This window comes from Saccoglossus kowalevskii, chromosome 19 (genome assembly GCF_978046115.1).
Source record: "Saccoglossus kowalevskii chromosome 19, keSacKowa6.1, whole genome shotgun sequence".
Lineage (NCBI taxonomy): Eukaryota > Metazoa > Hemichordata > Enteropneusta > Harrimaniidae > Saccoglossus > Saccoglossus kowalevskii.
Window position 1 is genome coordinate 11,332,230 of NC_140659.1, and position 20,482 is coordinate 11,352,711.

General features: G+C 37.3%; 1 protein-coding gene across 1 annotated transcript in view; it reads right to left on the reverse strand.

Moving 5' to 3' along the window:
- Positions 1–1,880: 1,880 nt before the first annotated feature.
- The window catches only part of LOC102804438 (uncharacterized), a 67,291-nt gene continuing 48,689 nt past the window's right edge, over positions 1,881–20,482 (reverse strand). The window contains exon 2 of the mRNA XM_078007891.2: positions 1,881–6,322. Within this exon, the coding sequence (XP_077864017.2) occupies positions 4,766–6,241 (1,476 nt within the window). The 5' untranslated portion in view covers positions 6,242–6,322 and the 3' untranslated portion in view covers positions 1,881–4,765. The remainder of the gene's footprint in view (positions 6,323–20,482) is intronic.

The following is a 20,482-nucleotide window of genomic DNA, read 5'->3' on the forward strand; positions in this document are numbered from 1 at the left end:
GTTCTGAAGTTCAACACATTTCATTGAATAGTTATATACAAATAATTATCAGCATTCCCACGATGCTTTATAATAATTACCATGACGCATAACACCAATGGATTCAAATTGAAAGAAGATAGAATTATTTATGCCTCCACTCTCAAAAAACACATGACATTTTGATATATTGTATATGTTATTTCCCACTTGGTATCTTGTGAGAGTAGACTGATTCTGTTGTCGAGACCGTTAACAGGTGAAAATTGAATCTGTCGCAATTCACAACACATTGATTGATCCGTGAAACGGTGCCAGGGAAGCATGTATTATTTTCTGACCAACCCCGGAGAGTTCACAGTCTGCCGATTCTTTGTTAGACGTTTATAGTCGCCGATAAACACCACTTAAGGTACATGCGACTACAATTATACGAGCCGCCAACGCTTTGAACACACTACTATCGCACTGATTTTAATCGCCTGATTTTTTTTTTTCGCAACGTGTAATAAACATGTTTTCAAATTTCAAAAAAGCGTTTTTGCGTATTTTCCGTGTCAATATGTTCAAATCAAACACAATTAAAAGAATGACCTCTTGGGATTGATATCACCAAACCGTGGACTATCGACGGGATTAATCTTGAATTATCAGGTACGTATTTTAACGGGCTAAATAACGAGCTCAAGAAGTAGCATATGTGCGCTTTTTCACCGAATCATTTCGGAAGCAGCATAGTAGACGTGTGTCTGATTATATAATTTCCCCGTGGAGCGTATTCAATGCGTTCCAGGCGGGGAGCAACTGGTACCGAGCGCCACCCTTGAATTCTATGAATACAGGGCTTTGCAGAATTATCCTACTGTATGTTTTTCAAACAGATTTTCTAGCGAATCTTGTTAGGATTTAACTGTAAAACTAAAACATCACTATCGTTCAGATCAAACGTAGAATGAGTCAGTAGATCTATTTGCTAAATGTCTAATAGGACGTATGTAGGTAGTCAGGTTTTGATACTTTGAAGCAATCGGTAATTCACACACACATACACACACGCACGACGCAAATAATATTAACTCTATAATACCGTCCATGCATATGGAGGCCCGAGAAAGGTGATGCCATGTGATGAAAATAGTAAGTGTTCCTTGTAATATTCTACGTTTTGAGATGCCATTCCGAGACGAAACTTCTATCATCTAATGAATACCTACCACGTCGCGCAAACCATTGCATAAAATCGGCTGCTGTATAGCTTTAACCTCGTCAAATAATGAACATCTACTGCATTGCCTCGAAGCTATGCGTTATCAGGGAAGCTACTGAGATATGAACGTGAATGATGTAATGATCACAGGAAAATATAATTGCTATTCGTTGCACACACATTATATTCCACGTACATGTATAACAACTTCTATTTCAACCACACCCTTGTAATGTGTGGACTATTTTACATTGTACGCCACTAAATTATTGATTCAAATACACGACATCAAAGACAATTTGACGATATGTATTCATGGTGTGATTAGCTGAAACAAAAAAAAGTTCGTGTTACTAATCCACCAGATTAATCATGTGATGAGGCAACTGATTAGATACTACGTGCGTGTTGAAAACCACGTAAGTACGGGGGATCACATTGATTCAAAACTGTAGACAAATTGGGTTCGCTATAAAAAAAAAAGCGACTGCATCACAAGTCATACAGACTAATTACTCACACAACTGGAACAAACATGCATGTTGGATATTGTCCCCAAACCATATAGTTATATAATAGTAATTGAATATTCCACATTTGACGTCATGGAATTATTATTTCCTATAATACTATTTCCTCTGATATTAAACAGACCGCAGATGCTTAATCAGTATCCCAGTAACCATTCGGACAATTGTATATTAACCTTAAAGGACATTCTTTATTATGCTATCTGGCATGTTTCAGCAATTCACATCAATAACATTCAAATATAATATTCCTCCCAAATATTATAAATACAAATTATTCCCGTTAATATAGAATGTACAAAGCGAAATTATAACATATCTGTTCCATCTAAAAAGTATATTGTATGAAGTCGTTATTCCAGGCAACTTATACTGTCATACCTGCAGTGACTTAACAAATCTAAATTATTCACTTTAGTATATATATGTATGTAAATTCGACAATGTTTTCTACTGTTAGATCGTACAAATTTTAAAAACCGTCAATTTGACCTGCAAATTGTTATACTAAATGTTGAAGTTTGGTCTGTTTTATTTCATTTTTTATATATACACAATTATACCAATACTTTATTCATTAACACACGATGATGTCATGAGTTCAACATGTAACATTTGTTATCAGTAGTGTATTTTTTTCAGAAAACACACCAGTAAAATACAATCCTTGCAAGAGCTAGCTAATGCCCAGATTAAGACAGGTCTCACACCTGCAGAATTTACTATGATACTATGAACATGTCTTCGTTAATTATTTGGCGAGTAACACGTTTCTGAACCGCGAGGGTGTTTCTTGAAACTCTTCGATGGCTTGCATGTGTTAATATTCATTTTACCAGACTGAAAGCATCCAACATTCAATCTAACTCTAAGGTATATAATACGATATATATGGTAGCATAGCGTTTGGTATTAATAAATGTGTGTTCTCTTCCATTGTGGTTTAGTGGCCATTGGAAGAAATATAACTATACTACGTATTGCTTTAGATAGTTCTTTCAATGCCTCGCATTTGAAACTACATTTCAAACAATCGAATAGTTGCCGAACTATTAAATGAAAACTAAAAAATGCAATAAATAGTACTGTGCCACCCATTAATCATTATATTGTGGTTTTCTGATTATTATGGGTGAGCAAAATCGGCTCAGTTGTTTCTCCCCTACCGTCTTAGCTGTTGTTATTTTTTTTACGTTCCAAGATTTAAAACGAACCACTATACTGCACTTTACAAACTCCCGCATGTCTCACATATTTTTATTTATGTTTTATAGTAAATCATTTGACTACGTTTTTTTTTACAACAGGGATGTCTAGCGCTTGTTTCAGACCCCCCAATAAGATAAACGCCTCGACCCGGAAGTTTACGGTCGCTATATGTGATGATGAGACTCCAGAACAATTAATTGTACACACATTCTTTGTGACTGGAAATTCATCTCAATTCACAACAAGAATTCCCATTAAAGAATTAGTAAAATATAACTCACCAACGTCACTTTATAATCATATTACAAAACACTGAGTTAAACGAGGCACTTTCTAGACAGTAAATATTTAACAGCTTGATCATTTTTGTGTAGGCAGGCAGCATGAATATCAACATTGATGTAAATTCGACAATGTTTTCTACTGTTAGATCGTACAAATTTTAAAAACCGTCAATTTGACCTGCAAATTGTTATACTAAATGTTGAAGTTTGGTCTGTTTTATTTCATTTTTTATATATACACAATTATACCAATACTTTATTCATTAACACACGATGATGTCATGAGTTCAACATGTAACATTTGTTATCAGTAGTGTATTTTTTTCAGAAAACACACCAGTAAAATACAATCCTTGCAAGAGCTAGCTAATGCCCAGATTAAGACAGGTCTCACACCTGCAGAATTTACTATGATACTATGAACATGTCTTCGTTAATTATTTGGCGAGTAACACGTTTCTGAACCGCGAGGGTGTTTCTTGAAACTCTTCGATGGCTTGCATGTGTTAATATTCATTTTACCAGACTGAAAGCATCCAACATTCAATCTAACTCTAAGGTATATAATACGATATATATGGTAGCATAGCGTTTGGTATTAATAAATGTGTGTTCTCTTCCATTGTGGTTTAGTGGCCATTGGAAGAAATATAACTATACTACGTATTGCTTTAGATAGTTCTTTCAATGCCTCGCATTTGAAACTACATTTCAAACAATCGAATAGTTGCCGAACTATTAAATGAAAACTAAAAAATGCAATAAATAGTACTGTGCCACCCATTAATCATTATATTGTGGTTTTCTGATTATTATGGGTGAGCAAAATCGGCTCAGTTGTTTCTCCCCTACCGTCTTAGCTGTTGTTATTTTTTTTACGTTCCAAGATTTAAAACGAACCACTATACTGCACTTTACAAACTCCCGCATGTCTCACATATTTTTATTTATGTTTTATAGTAAATCATTTGACTACGTTTTTTTTTACAACAGGGATGTCTAGCGCTTGTTTCAGACCCCCCAATAAGATAAACGCCTCGACCCGGAAGTTTACGGTCGCTATATGTGATGATGAGACTCCAGAACAATTAATTGTACACACATTCTTTGTGACTGGAAATTCATCTCAATTCACAACAAGAATTCCCATTAAAGAATTAGTAAAATATAACTCACCAACGTCACTTTATAATCATATTACAAAACACTGAGTTAAACGAGGCACTTTCTAGACAGTAAATATTTAACAGCTTGATCATTTTTGTGTAGGCAGGCAGCATGAATATCAACATTGAAGAAAACACAATGTAGTTTGTAAATGGCATGCATATAAACTTAATATCTTCTGGCTTGTATAATAAGAGTTCATGAAAATACACTCGCTTATTATGAGTGTGCATGCTCAAAATAAGTATTAATACTGTAATCCGATTCATTTGTAACAATAAAAGTAATTGTTCCTCTGGAGTCGCCTTCTTGGATCATCATAGTCATGATATACTATCCGTGTTAGGTGCAGCGATGAGTAAACATGTTACATCTGAACAATTTCTAATTTATACTTTAACACCGGTGCCTGTATTGTCTTCTTTTTTACGTAAGTTTAGTTTTGATAAAAGACTCTGCCATTTGCTTCCTTGTTGTTCCTGGTTTGGCACCCATGTCTCCCCACCTCGTTGACATTTTTTGGATCGGGGTAATTTCTTGCTTTCCGCCGCACTATCTTCGTCGCTATCGTCCGAATCACGTTGTTGAATTTCAACCGCGAGTCTAGCTTCAATAGCTTTGCCTAGCAGTTCGGGATTGAATGCTGACAATATGCTGCTGAGATCAGTCGCCATATCTGCCGCGTCGTCGACAGATGATTTCGCGGCCGATGTTTCACTGAGGGTGGTTTCACATGCCTCTGTTTCAGTCTCTATATTCTCGTGTTCAACATCCACTACTTCTGAAATTGGCTTTAATTCAAACTCTGGCATTTCCTCCTCGCTTTCATAGTTACCTTCATATATTACATTAGGAAATATGTGCTCAGTGGACGAACTGGTTAAGACGTGTGTCAGCGGATTCGACTTGTTCATGATAGTCGAGGACGTTGACGATGAGTGGCTGCTCAGACTAGAAACCGGTGAGAGACTAGGCGATGATAACAAATGTCCCGTTGCGGCTGGTGCTTCGGCGCTGCGGCCAACACGCTCAAAATTCGCTAATTGCCGGCGACCGTTGACATTTTCTTTTCCTCCAGGGTTAGGAATAAATTCTGGTAGGCTCATGAGCCTCCCAATTGACGAAACTGGTCGTTTAGTTGGCTCCTTTTTCGTATCCCTTTTGTGATTTTTGGCAAGTTTTAAGATATGCTGCAGATCGTCATTTGAACATACAATTCCCTCGGCCTGTGGTCGCGAGCAGCTGATTGTTTTCTGTCGACTGAACCGATTAACTTGTATGGCTGACTCGCTACTAGTTCGAAGGAGTTTTTTCGTTGGATGCCTTGGTCTCAGCGACGTGGCCCTTGTTTCAGTTTTTTTGTCAGGTAATGCAGGAATTGGAGGTGTTACTTGCTGGCGTAGAGGGTCAGCCTCGGAAGGTAATAGTCCACTTAACTTACGATACATTTCTCCACTTTCTGATGGCGATCGCGGTGATTTCCTACCAAGACTTGGCCTTTTTTGCTGTTTTTCATTGAATAAAGTTTTCTGTGGTGATTCGCTTCTCACATCAAAATAAGTGCTTTGGCTTCGGTTCTTCACTTCACACGGCGGCGAGTTACTCGGATCGTCTTGCGGCAACCGTTCATAATCCACGCTTTTACTTATCCGCATTTTAGATTTACGGTATTTATTGGGGGTGTTGTCGGCTGAGAGTCTCCGCCCTTCGCTCATTTGATCTTCCCGTAGGTCACTCGACTTAGTATTATAATTAGGAAGCAGCATGTGTGATACCGATGATGAAGTAGCAGCCGGTGATAAGAAACGTTCTGTCAAAGGTTTTGTCTCCTCCGTCGTTAGCGCCCCCGAAAGCTGCTCGAGCATAGTCGGCGCCTGCGTTTCCAGCTTACACTTACTCGTTTCTAGATATTCAGAATTGGCTTGTTTTCTCTTCCGCAGTAATTTCTGAAATGCGAAAGAAAATGATTTTTTATTTAACATATGCAAATACGTATACCATTCAAATGGATTGGTTAGAATCTATTTCATGTGACGCATGCGCTTTTTTGATAATTTCACTTTGACGGATGGGGATAAATAACTGCCAATTAATTAATTAATTCATTTCAAGAAAAAAAGGTATCTAGGGTTCACATCATTGATTGCTTCGGTGAACATGCTAATAATTAACATCGCGCGATAGCTTAGTTTATTGACGCCGTCGTGCCGCTCGATTACACATATGAGCTGACGCAAGATTTTTAATAAGCGTGGGTGATTTCAAAGTACATTTTGCATCCCTAGTCCCACATTCCACCCTAGATCATTGAGAATGTGACCTGAAATATGGATGTTTTCACACGGGAATTACTATAACCAGGGTTGATCACGGTTTGACCCACTCAGAGGCTCTCTAAGGACGTACATTTCAAAACTAATCATACCTTATCTGCATATATAATTACTAAGTCTTGAATCTGAGACAAAAGTGGGGATATCGAGTTTCACAGTGCAACATATAGCCACAGTATCTACAACATAAGCATGAGAAGCAAATTTTGTAAACGTAAAAACGTGTCGTTCTCGAGATAATTTAATTTGAAATAGGAACATATCGTCAATTGAAAATACAGTATGTTAACAAAATCAATTTTTCACGCATATGTGGCTTCGCACAGGTATACATTTTCGTAGCCAAGAGAGCACAAAGTGTGGGAATTTTGGCTAGGAGTGTAGAATGGCCACAGGAGCATTATTTTTGAACGGGCATGTGCGGAAATTAAAACAGACACGCGCGTATAGGTTTTATGGACCCGGTTCTGATATTAGTGTAGTACATGACTAAACACGTGTTCCGCCAAAATGTTGTCTCACTTCGTACTAATTAAATTAGGAGTAGAGAAACGAACCACTAGAACCATCAGCTGAAGTTGTTGATACAAGTATTACTGGGCGAAAATCACAGAATTTATTCATGATAAAGGTTTATATATAGATGGATAATACTGTTTTAGTGTTGTGCTGTACTTTTTTACTTTTGCTATTTGCATGATAAAATCATAAATGCTAGAATAATTTTACATAAACTAAAATTGTCGCTTTTGCGACACCACGAAAATATCGGCTGTATGACAATTGATCTTTTTCGAGTTAATTCAGTGTGAGGGCGCTGCAAATACGTCATTCGATGTTCGCGTACCGTGGGGTTGAAATCAATATGGCGATTGCATTTATGTATGCGCATTGGTAACTGAATAACAAAATCATCGCTTAAAAACAAGATTACGTTCGTAAAGTGTGCGAAATAATCTCAAACTGATTTGACAGTAATAATTAAAGCGAGAGTGTCGTCACTTGCGCATTAGGCAGAGGGTTTTTGTTTACACACAATCATCTACCCATGAGCCTTTGCGTTTTTATCATGCGTTGTTATCGTCGCTTGGGACTCAATTCCAGCGCGTGCGCAGGTAACGACCCCTCTGCTTTAATAACAAATAACATAATAAATTAGAAAAATTGAAATATCATTTATTGTGAATTACTTCAGTATCTCACTAGATGTCTAGTTACTCCACCGCAAGCGCACGCTCACGGTAGAAATAAAATATTTTTTTTTTACAAAGAACTCAGAAATCACCATTTGAAAACACTAATACACACGCTGTGAATGATGTTTTATGTACCAAAACAATTCAGTGCGCATGCGTTTAAAATGCCTTACAAATCGATCATTCGAAAACATGGAAGGTACTGGAAGATTTGCCACGGTAAGCTAGAACATTATTGGAAAAATTCAGGAAAAGTAAATAGTTGTCACCATACAGCCATAAACTTACGTAAATATTCGCCCTACGGCATCCTTAAATTAGTATAACTCGAATCAAGGAATTGAAACAATACACCAAGACAAAGTATGTCCCTCATAATCATGGAACAGTGTATATCCGCTTATGGAATGAGTGAAAGAAATCACGAAATGCGAATGGAACCGATTATTGTGCCGGTTTCATGTGAACAGACACTCGTCAAGAATAGGCACTTTATAAATGTCAACATCTATGTATCATAAACACATCCGCTCATTCTCACGTGTTTTGTTGGTATCGCGTGACTAAGATCGCGAGATCTTAATTACTTTGGTGACACTCCAAGAAATGCAAAATACGTGTGTTCGCTACGATTAATTGCCCATCGGTGTCAAATCTGCAGATTGTAGATCTGTGAACGCGATGATTTATCAGCATATGACGCCAGAAATAACGTAGCTAATGTAAACGTAACAGTGTATTCTGTTCTCAAAGAGGTCATTCGAGCACATACATGCAGTGTTGCATTTTATCATGACATTTTCTTAGCATTTCAAGTATCTCTGTACTGTGATCACATGACTACCAGGGTCGATACACTTGGTGTTTTACAATTCTAAGTGCATCATGCTCGGTATGAAATGGAATTACGAAAATGATAACTGTCGATCCTAATAGTTGCGTCTGCCTTTTAGTTTATGAAACAACATATGACACGTATTACGTTTGTCGAGTCTGTTGATGTTTCTCATTCAATGTAAATGCCTTCGCGGTCGATATTTTCGATGATATGAGTTTGCAAAACAAAGAGAAAACATTCCAAACCCTGTTTTTATTCAAGACATTCGCCTTTCGAATATAGTCAGGATGTGGACAATAAATGTGGATAAAAAATGTACGCCAGACTAATATATTTCAATATATCGCTGGGCCATGCATCCCGTAATATAAATTAATAGCCATTATGTCATGCTTCTCGTTACCTAAAACACAAAACACATCTTTGCGCGACTTACACCATTGCCTTGTATAGTGACTGCCCATACAGGCACATTCCATTTGCTAATAACTGGAGTGATAAAGATAAGTATTAATAATAATCACCAAACTTTAAATATTAATTGAATGGCGATGCCCACTGTCCACTCACTGGTTACTTAGCATCTTGGATCGATTTACTGTGAGGTAATTAGAACGTTACATAAAAACACAAGACAAAATAATGAGAGTTCAATTACTTTTCAGTATTCTGCATGCCTGATTACTATTGCGACAAACTGGGTACTGTACCGTAAGCTCGGGCATGAGATGTATAGTTGGGAATAAAATAATTGATAGGATGCCCTTTAAACTCTAATATTGTGAGTTTAATTTTCATCATATTTATGTTCCACCGCGTCAATGCATTCTGACACTTGGAACCTAGTCGTATAATAGATGACCTCATTACACTGATAGAATACTGAATGAAAACACGAATTATTGCAATATTGGTCATTGTTATGCACTCTATGTTGTTTGAATGCTTTGAAACTTAACTCAAACCTCCCACGATGTAAGTATTGTAACCTCAATAAAAGTCAGAATCCCATCGGACCGGGAAACCCCAAGATTGTCTCCCTGGCAACTCACAAATAACGATTCCAAATCCCACAGATTGACTTTTGCAACGATGCTAGTTCCCCGTCCAGAATAACAAAATGTTTCTCCCCGATTTGAGAGCTTGCATATAGAAAAGATGGCTGGTTACCGTGACTCCCAGTGGACGTATTGGTCGAATAAGTCAGATGCAAGAAAATCGCTCTTGTGATTTCTTAAATAGTTCGGGGCATGTGAAGACTATATCAGAACAGGGTTTACTACAAGATTTCATTATAAAATGATAAGGTGTTAGACTAATAGAGAACGCGTCATCTTATCTATGATTTTACATTGGATGCTGGTACTGACTTTTAATTCAAGGCCAATTCCTAGTTCGTCACAATAATACTATATCTTACTTAGCACTGTATTGATTATGGAGGCTTTATAGCAACGTTTTATAGTCGCCACAAATGCTCAAATGATGTTCGTTCGGCAGGGACCTCGTAAAAATAACAGCTAACTTATTTCAAATGTGTTTTGTAAGATGAAGTAACACTATAAATATTCTTGTTTAGCACCCAGATGCTCTTTTTCGCTCATGACTCGAAAAAGTTACTTAGGGTATTACACTTAATAATGTTCCATTTGTGTATTACGCACGATAGCACATTTTTCGTTGTCGACGAGGTATGTACATTTTTTCAACCTTAGCTCTTGATTTTTTTTATGAATATGACGTGATAAATTTGCCTTCAAGTAAACTAATATAAATCGCACTGACAAAGTGCGTGTTTTTCAAAATTTATACCGAAAAGCATACATCGCTCGGAACGTTCGAGCGCTACACAGGCCCGAGAATACTAAGTTCAAAAGAACAGTGAAAAATTTACCGACCGGAAACGACTTCAGAGAGATACGTTTTGCGTCACAGTAGGTAAAACGTTTTGTCTGTGAAGTCGCTTGGCAAAGGTATCAACGTATTAATATACCGATTGATCTTGTTTACGCCGTGGAAAAGTAATCAGAAACACGTGACATATTTATAATGTATGCCTAATTACGGAATAAGCGCCCATTTTATTTATTTTTTAATTTCATTTCCGGTCATTTTTGGATTATATCAGTCCGAGTCACAAACTGAATTTGTATAAAAACGAAAAAAAAATCCTCATATTTAGAACCTCATTCAGAAGAATTACAAGTTCAGCAGGAACATATATCTATATAGGCGACAGAAAAGGTAGATGATAGATGATTATTTTATGATCTCGTAAATCAATCAGTCCTACACATTTATTCATCAAAAACAATATTATAAACAATCGATATTCAAAAATATTGCGAGAATATTCTAACGAAGCTTTATAGTGAAGATTGATCTAATTTGTTGCATTTATGACAGAAACATTTTGGTTGCAACCTTTGACCTCTCACATTCGTGATGATAACTATTGGCATTTACTGAAATTGGCATGTGTATATCAAGTTCGCTTATAATTGATTTTGTGAAGTCATGGCACACATAGTAATTTACAATTATTATAATATTATATAAATTATGCAAGCAAGCGCGATTCACATTATAAATATATATTTGAAATGATTAAAACATTTTCAACAAACACATTTACGACAGACAATAAACTATCTGTTCCTAGTACGTTTAATTCACTGAAAAATAACATGTTAAGCGACGTGATGTTGACGAATGCATAGATTATGAGGCGCCACGTGAAGCTACCCAATATACCTGTGGGATAAAATTGGATTTAAGAAACCGTAGTAGTTCCAACGTACGTTATGGGAAAACATACAATTATAAATAATTTAGCTAGAATTATTGGGAGCGTGGAAACCAAGATTTTCGATTATCACAGTCAAATGGGCACTATTGGATAAAAGAGAGTCATAAACATGATCTTAAGGATGATTGATTGTTTACTCTTAAACGGGCAGTGGACGTGGAATTCTGTGAGAGTAAGCGGATGTAGGTCGCAATCATGGAATCGCATATATCCGGTTATGTTATGTATAAAAGAAATACAGAAATACGAATGGATTATCGCATCGGCTTCATTTGAACAGTCACTCGCTGAGAGTAGGTGTTTTATACATGTCAACAACTAAGTATCATTACGTGCTGACGACTGGTAATCCCGTATTAAATCAGTATGGTACATTACTTTTGTAAATTCTGTATCAGAGAACATGAACCTAAACAATAAACCACACCGAATGCGAGTGAATCGTTCGATCAACAGAGGAACACATGGCATCGACATGGACATTATGTATACGACGTATATTGTTCCGTCACATTATAGACTTAAGCACACCCATCACTGCCGTGTGACCTTCGTCACAATATATTATAACACGCATAGCATTTCTAACCATTCGATTAAAATCACATTTCCAGCAGCGTGTGTTCTATCTTTAATATAACGACGGCACTACGACACTTGTAAATTAGGTTGCTTCAGGGGCGAGACTGTGACGCTTCTAAGTTTGCAAGTTGGTAGATTTGCCGTAAATCACATTTATTGTTTACGTTTCAGCGTAGAGAAATATTACTTTATTGATCAGCTATATATTTTACATCAGGAACAAAATCCAAACACCTGCTAATAAATAATCTGTCTATATATATTACCGTTAGATTTACATCCATTAATGCTCTCTTGTCCAAGGCAATAACAGTAGTTTTAACATCACTTGAATAAATCTTATATCCTTACCTTTTTATTCCGTCGAAATAGGTGTATATTTAGAAGAGAAACCCAAATATTGGTATTAGATGGATGCGTGTCCCATGCATATTATTCTATCAATATTACTGCGCATTTCCTAACAATTGAGTCGCGTCGTGTGGAGAGGGGCGTGTGGAAACCCTTTCAAACTTGGTAAAACAAGATCTACTAGTTCAATGTCTCTGCTCCGTTTGTACGTCGTCTTTGCTAATTAATTCACACATTGACACATAATAAATAGCTTGGGATGAAAATGATAAAGAAATGTCACTTTCCTGACTCGATAAAGAAATTATGTAAATTGGCTACTGAAACTATGAGTTTATTGCATTAGACATACGTTTTGACTCAAATTAGAATGACGTTTCAATTATACCGTATCTTTAGAAAATTTATGTGTCACGTAATATTTTTGTCATGGTACGCTATCAGTAGAATTGCCCGTATTATTGGATTTCACAATGCGGGTAATGTTGATGTACACGAAAAGCTGAGGGTGCCAACTTTGAAAGAGACAGGGGGTTTACTCATGAAATCAAACAGTACGATGACGAGCGAACATGAAACCCGTAAACGACCTGATCGTTATTGACAGGAAACCACCAAGCAGCTGCTACCTGGTTGACGTGAAAGTGACGCATTTATTGTTATTTCCACCAAAACAGGGTCGTGCTCGAAACATGACACGATTTGCTTGTGATTATACATTAATCGCAATACACGGCTCGAACGCAGTAACGTGTCACTATTTGCATTATAATATTTAATATCATGAACTTTGAAAAACAAACACCCGAATAGACGACACAAATTCTGCTATTTAACAGATTAAAAAAGTGGGTACAAATCGAGCGTTCAGACAATTGGACCACACCACAGTCAGTCAGGCTGTCAATGTTTGCAAGGGTTGATGGCTAGAATCAAAAATTTCGATAAGCCTAATCCGGCCCGTTTTCCTTGTCTTCATCTAGTATTTCGTAAAATATTCGTCAGCGTCTCCATTTATAATGACTATTGCATATGTTTTGTCAACGCACGTCCAGTCCCCGATATCAGACAGTCAAGTGAATCCTGACGCCGGAAGACAAAACGCAGACTAGTATTGCAGGCGACCCCGCTTCAGTCATATTAATATCCGGAATGTCAGAATTGAATTTCTCTGCGAAATCGGATAAAAAGAAAGAAATTCTTGGAGCTTAGTTTCTTTGGCAATTCAAAAGAAGATTAGAGGAGATGATTTAATGAAATTGCTGGTCGACACATTGCATGTTATTTCCATCTCAAAAACTCGTATATTCGTCTTTTGTTGGATGTTTTGTCGCAGATGTTTCAATTCACTAATAACTTACAAATGTGGACTGGATAATCCGTCTTAATTTCCTTCCAAAAGAAAATCTATCAACCTCCATACTTGGACAATTTCATTCCTTTCTCGAAAAGCACTTGCCTTTTAGAGGCTTATTTCATTTTCAGCAAGGTTGGTTAGGAATTTTTCTTTTCAATTTCTTTGTAATTCCCATGAGCACGGACAAAAAAAGGTTACGTGCAATTGTCATAAACATGCACGGGCACGAAACTAACCCCGAAATGTCGAACTTTCTTCCTTATTTTTTTCTTTCCATGTAAACAACAATCGTGAATCATACTGTAATGTATCCGAATACCTGCCAATATCGTTTACGCTTGTTGACACTATACCCGAGTCACTCCGTGTTATTATATATGTCCGTGTATACTGCCTATATACTAGTCATATAAAAATACTCAGTATATTGAATGTATTGCCCAATGATAAAACATTTCACCTGTTATACATATATGTGTAACACTGTGAACAGATATAAACGTAGAAGTTACCCTACATGAAAAGCGTATAACCGTATCTCATCCCGCTCAGTGCTCCTAGTTTTACTTAATAATCAAATATTGACAACTTAGGTGTACCAGTAGCTCGCAGGTTTTGTACATGACTTGACCTGACACCTGGTGCACTCAGCATTACATTTTTCTCTCCCCATTACTAGGTATTAGCTAACTGAGGCGTACTATGCTAATAACATCATACACGCAAAATATTGCGTTGATGGGATTATGCACGCTTTTACATTTTTTGCACAGTTTTAAATTTGATGATTTAAAAACATACCCGACGTCAGACGTGGAAGGGTTAGGTGGAACGCAATGTATGGTAGAAATTAACCTGCTTCATTAATTTTATACTCGCCGCTTCGGTTTATAAGATTCAACCGCCTTTTACTAAACAGTCGCCGGACCAACAATTTAGAATAACACCCCAACTTCCCGAGGTTGTCTCGTTACTACAGCCCGGGCAACAGATATAACAAGCCATGCATGGCACAGTCCCCGTTAGTTGTCAAATTTAAGATATATAGTTTTGTTTATAGTAATATAGCTGGAATATAACCATGTCAAGAATATGATTATGATGATTGTTTAACATTAAAATGATTGACATTTGTATCTGATCTTCAAACAAGTACTTGTCCATATTGGGAGATATTGCTCTGGAACAACATTAATTAAAACAAAATCAGCCATTTTGAATATAAGTATATGTCTATAACATGATGTATAACGAATATATAACATTTGATAATCAGTCAAAGCATGTCAGAGATATGACTCTAGAAGCCAATCATTAAAAGAAAATGGCCGCCAGTCAGCCATTTTTAATCCAATCCGAAAAATAAAATGATGTGCACCAGGAACCCGTAATGTCTAATGTATGTACTAGGTTTGAACGAAATCCATCCATAAATGCCAGAAATGCTTGATATTTGATGATTTTTTAGCACAAAAATGACCACCATTCGGCAATTTTGAATAAGATCGTCAAACCAATAAATCTGTATATCTATGACATGATGTATATTGAATAATAAAAATTTGAACATAATCAGTCAAAGCAAGTCAAAGATATGGGTCTAGAAGCCTATTAATTAAAACAAATTAGCCGCCAGTCAGCCATTTTGAATACGATCTGAAAAATAAAATTGTTTGCATCAAGGTCCCATAATGTCTAATGTATATACCAAGTTTGAACAAAACCATATGTAACCAGCCGAGAAATGCTTGATTTTGATGATTTTTAGCACAAAAATGGCCGCCATTCGGCTATCTTGAATCAGATCGTGAAACAAATTGATGTGCATATGTATAATATCATGTATGATGTATGTATGAAGTTTGATTATGATTCTTCCATGCATTTCTGAGATACAGGTCCGGACGCACGCACGGAAGCACGGACGCACGGATGCCAAAAACTTAAGTCCCCGTTTTCGGACTGCGTCTGAACAGGGAATAACAACAAATGCCCAGACGCTTTGATCACGTGGTGTTACAACACACATGGTATAATTATGGAGATATGTCCGGGGCGTACGTACGACACTAATGTATGGTACTTTTTGGTGATTAACGTAACTTCTCTATCAATCACACCGAAGAAGCGTTTATACATGTGGGTAATTCTTCAAACAATACAAATAAATAACTCCCATTTGTAATGTATCTGTGTCGTTGAGGATACAGCTCCATAACGTGCTTTCAATGTGATGGGAAGCACGTAAGTATGAAACGTCTCAGCTGGATACAATCAAATTGGGGATGATAGAACGGTACTCTAGAAGACACAACTGATTTATAGATCTATCCACTCTATAAGCTCTATTATATTATTACACGTATTAATTTCTTGGTACTTTCAATTGAAGTGTTTTCAAATCCCGAATCTCGCTACATGAATTAGAGAAAAAAAAAGTGCCCCTAAATCGCCATGAAACAAACACACACCTGCGGGCACTTTCAACTAAACGTATGGTGTGCCAATTATAATCTAGCCTGGCGAATCAGTTGTTTCCATTTCACCGATATCAAACAGCGTATTGATTGAGTCGGGTCTTTAGGCTAGTCGTCTACCATGTGAACAGTTGCCATGGTAACCGCACGGTGCGCACTGTGTAATGTAGGGGAGTACAGCGGTACAGCGCAATTTATGGGGAAATACAATCGGAAATAACCGGATTCATCAAAAGGTCTATCGTCCGCCTCCAATATTTTATGAATTGCCCTTCAAGTTGGGGGGTCCTTAATTGCAGATTCGATGAATAAATAGGCTTGTATTAGTGGTTCTATTGAATTAATACTACTAATATTGCAGGACACTAGAGCAATGAACTTGTTGCGGTTAGTTCTAAATGGGTGAATTGTCGATCAGTGACTTAATTTATTCATATTACGTAATGACATCTTAAAAACTTCAAACAAAAAATTACCTTTCTGGATACATTGACGCCACAAAAAAATTACATCTGGTCGCTCTCCAGAAGTTTCAGTAGTGTGGCAGCCATGATGTGCGTGAACTGACGAGCTCATGAAACCTTGCAACTCAAATTTTTGAGTATAGCCGTTTTGCCTAACGCCATCCTTTTATTTTCAAGAGACTCGAAATCGATAAATTGACAATCTACTAGTAAAGAATAATTGCAGCGTGCTGGATTTATATTCCGAGATAATTCGGTGAAAGCTTCGTTATTATTCTTAACTGGAATACATTTGCCAAAGACTGCTTTGAAACATTTATCGCATACTGCCCACAAAGGCAGTAATTTCGTGCCAGACTGTTTTACCTTTACTGAATAGAAGGCTCGTTAAGTTTGGCTAAAAGTGTGCGTGTTCGATGTAATTACAAAAAAGTCATCGTAGTTGCTTTTTGAATGCTTTCCTTTGCAAAATACGTATTAAACTACAAAAGTAAATGGGAACATAGCAAGAGACGTGGTTAAAAACTATGGGCGATTATGTGAGCTACAACGTTTTCACTAACGTGTTTTTCTCTTCATACAATGAAATCACTTTATTTAAGCCATGCTTGGCGGACATCACCGTATCTAACACGCACACATATACTTCAAATAATTGAGTGATCGAAATGCGTACTTGTATATTTACCAATGCACGGGTGCTCCAGTAAATCGTGTATAAGTTCCAGCGCCTTAATTCCTCAATATAAATTGCGCTAAATGTTACCAAGACATGTTTCTGCTATATTTTCTTATTCATTGGCAGATAATCACTTTTTTGATATTGATTGATATAAATGGACTAGTGTATGGCACCAAAACCATAGCCTTTATGTGTATAAGTCTGTGCATTAACGTAATATGCGGGCATCGTACCGCATCAAAACTCAACAGATCAGATCTACTAGTAGCCGAGCCGGGTCCGAATGGAAAGACGTGATCCGCACAAATGCGAGAATATCCAGCTTCAACAAACAAACATCGACTGATATTAGTTGAAGTAGCTTGACATTAGAGTGAATAATGAACCGGATATGAGCAGTGTGAGTTGCTGCGATGTTGAGTAGGTCACACACACACACGCCATCAGTCAGACTGCTCCGTTGTAGTACGAACAATCCGCTATGTACCTGAATCGTTGTATTCATATCTTAATTGGTGATGCTTTATATATCGTTTTGTGTTACAATTAAATATACTTGAATGCTCGGTTTGTATTTAGCACGTCTTCGTGAATGTACATGGAATTACAGTGTCGTCAGCGATGTAGTTAAATATATCGTTTCTGATTATGTTGTGCCCGTTTTTTATCACTCCTCGATAAAACGAGGCACTGATCCACATGTACAAAATACTAATTCAGTATGGCGATTACTACCGCCATACTAATTCAGTATGGCGATTACTACCGCATTAGTGCATTTAAAGAACAGAAATTAAACGAGTTTGGCCTTTTTCGGTTTGTTACATGTTCGTGATTGACTCGGTAACATCATGGACGTTAATTACGTTACAAATAATAATAAATTGTGTTGCAACAACTGTTCAATTAGTATTTGGAAGTGAAGCTATCGCAGCAACACGTTTTTCATTGCCTGACTTTTGACCTAAGTGAATAAGTAAACGAATGAGGCCATCCATCGACACTCGCGTGTTACGTCTACGTTGTGGGTTATTTTTAAACTAGTAGGTTTTCACGGCTGCATCCTCGGGCCCACATGCGTTTTGAATTACCTTGCGTGTGGATCGTATTTAACGCGTTACGCCGCGATTGATCATTCAAGCTCTCGTCACGGTGATCATTACATATCCCAGACGATGACGGATCAACAGAATAATTCAAGGTTCCTGCCAGGGCGACAATCATTCACAGCGAATAAGAATAACGTTTATATGAAAAAATAAATATAGGTAATCTTTTATCGCTGGAACGAGATTATGGTCAGTGGATCGGTAACTCAAAGAACTGTCTGTTGTAGTTGGGTTTTTTTTAAATACCATCTGCTGCTTTCATATTGGCATTTGTTGCCATAGAAACGTATTCCTGGTCGATTTATTGATCGCATCTGAAGATGACATTTTGGAAAGAAAACGGTATTCGACTTGCTTAAATTTGATTGAAAGTACTGATACTTGTGAGTGATGAAGTGCAATGCGATCATCCTCATAAATCAACCACATTGTCTGAAAGGAATTCGCTAGAAATAATTTAAAAGTACATTTGATATCATTGCTTCGTAGATAAAAATGATTACCAGCAATTGTACCACTAGTGAAACTTACCAAGGCTATAATTGGAGATCAGTCAGTGAACCAGCGAGAAATGTACAGGGCATATCATACTAGTCATTTAAATCAGTATTAAAACACACCCCAGACAGGAGAGATCATAACCCCAGTAATATTAAAGCAGCGAATCGGACACAGGTCAGACAACAAATTCGAATTTATATTGAAATTGAAAACATATTTTCTCATGAAATATGTATTGTTGATGTCTGTTTTTATTATTATTAGTCGCCTGCACGACAAAATAAGCAAAATAATCAACATATTTTAAAACGAGTGTGCGTCATAAGCACTATAAACGCATTTACATTTGGGTAGACAAGTAACACATCTCAAGGGCGGTGTTCGTCGCCACCTAGGTGCGTTCGTATTTTTGTGGCAATAAACAACGTCTTTTGACTGACATGCCGTTGTGATGGCACGCGTATTGTAGGCCTCATATCGAACGCATGCAGTCGGGTGACGGCGGCCAGTCGTCATGTAAACTGTCCAGGTGACGGTAGATCGCAGTATGTTATGCTACCGTTACAGATTCTGACGGTAAATACGAACAGCGGAATAAACGAGGCCCCGCAGTGGATGGCTGTTCAGTAAAAACAAGACAGGAATATTGAGCACGCGATTACCCTCGTAGTTAAATTTCGCCAAAGGCATGTCAAAAATGAGACACTATACACGAAAACCGAACTAGAGATCGAGTCGTGTATGTGTTTATACAACACACGCACCACTAGTTCAAAATATGGGCGGGAAAACGAAAATAGGCAGCAAGCAATACAATACTAGCATACTTACCAAGAAATGAAACTGTGGGTTCTACACGAATACTAAATCCAATGCGTGACAGAATCGGCTGTCTGTGTTCACGCCAATGTCAGCGCAGGTAGTAATTCGTCGCTGATGTGAGCAGCAACAACTCTCTCTTGAATGAGGTCCACATTTGCATAAAGATATCAGCTAGAGCAAATATACAAGCTGTTAACATGCCGTGGCGGACACGTAGCTAATGAAACCACGCATGCGCCAATGAAGCGTATTTATTGTCGGTTTGATATTTCACAGACATGCGCACATTGTAGCAGCCTGTCGTGTCGGTATATGCACAGTCCCTTGAGGGACTGTTATATATGGTACTGTATGTATACATTTCCTAGAGCCGTACCGTCAGTGTGCCATAAGTACCACCGTAGTCGCGAATATATACCCCAAAACAAGTCATTTATTAAAGTTACTCATATAATAATGATATAGTCATGATAATGGATGTGACCGCTCGCCACTTTCAATCCGATTGGCTGAGGTAAATTCAAACCCACATATTTTAGAATAGGTTAAAAATAATTTAATTTATTATGGGAATCTATTTATATT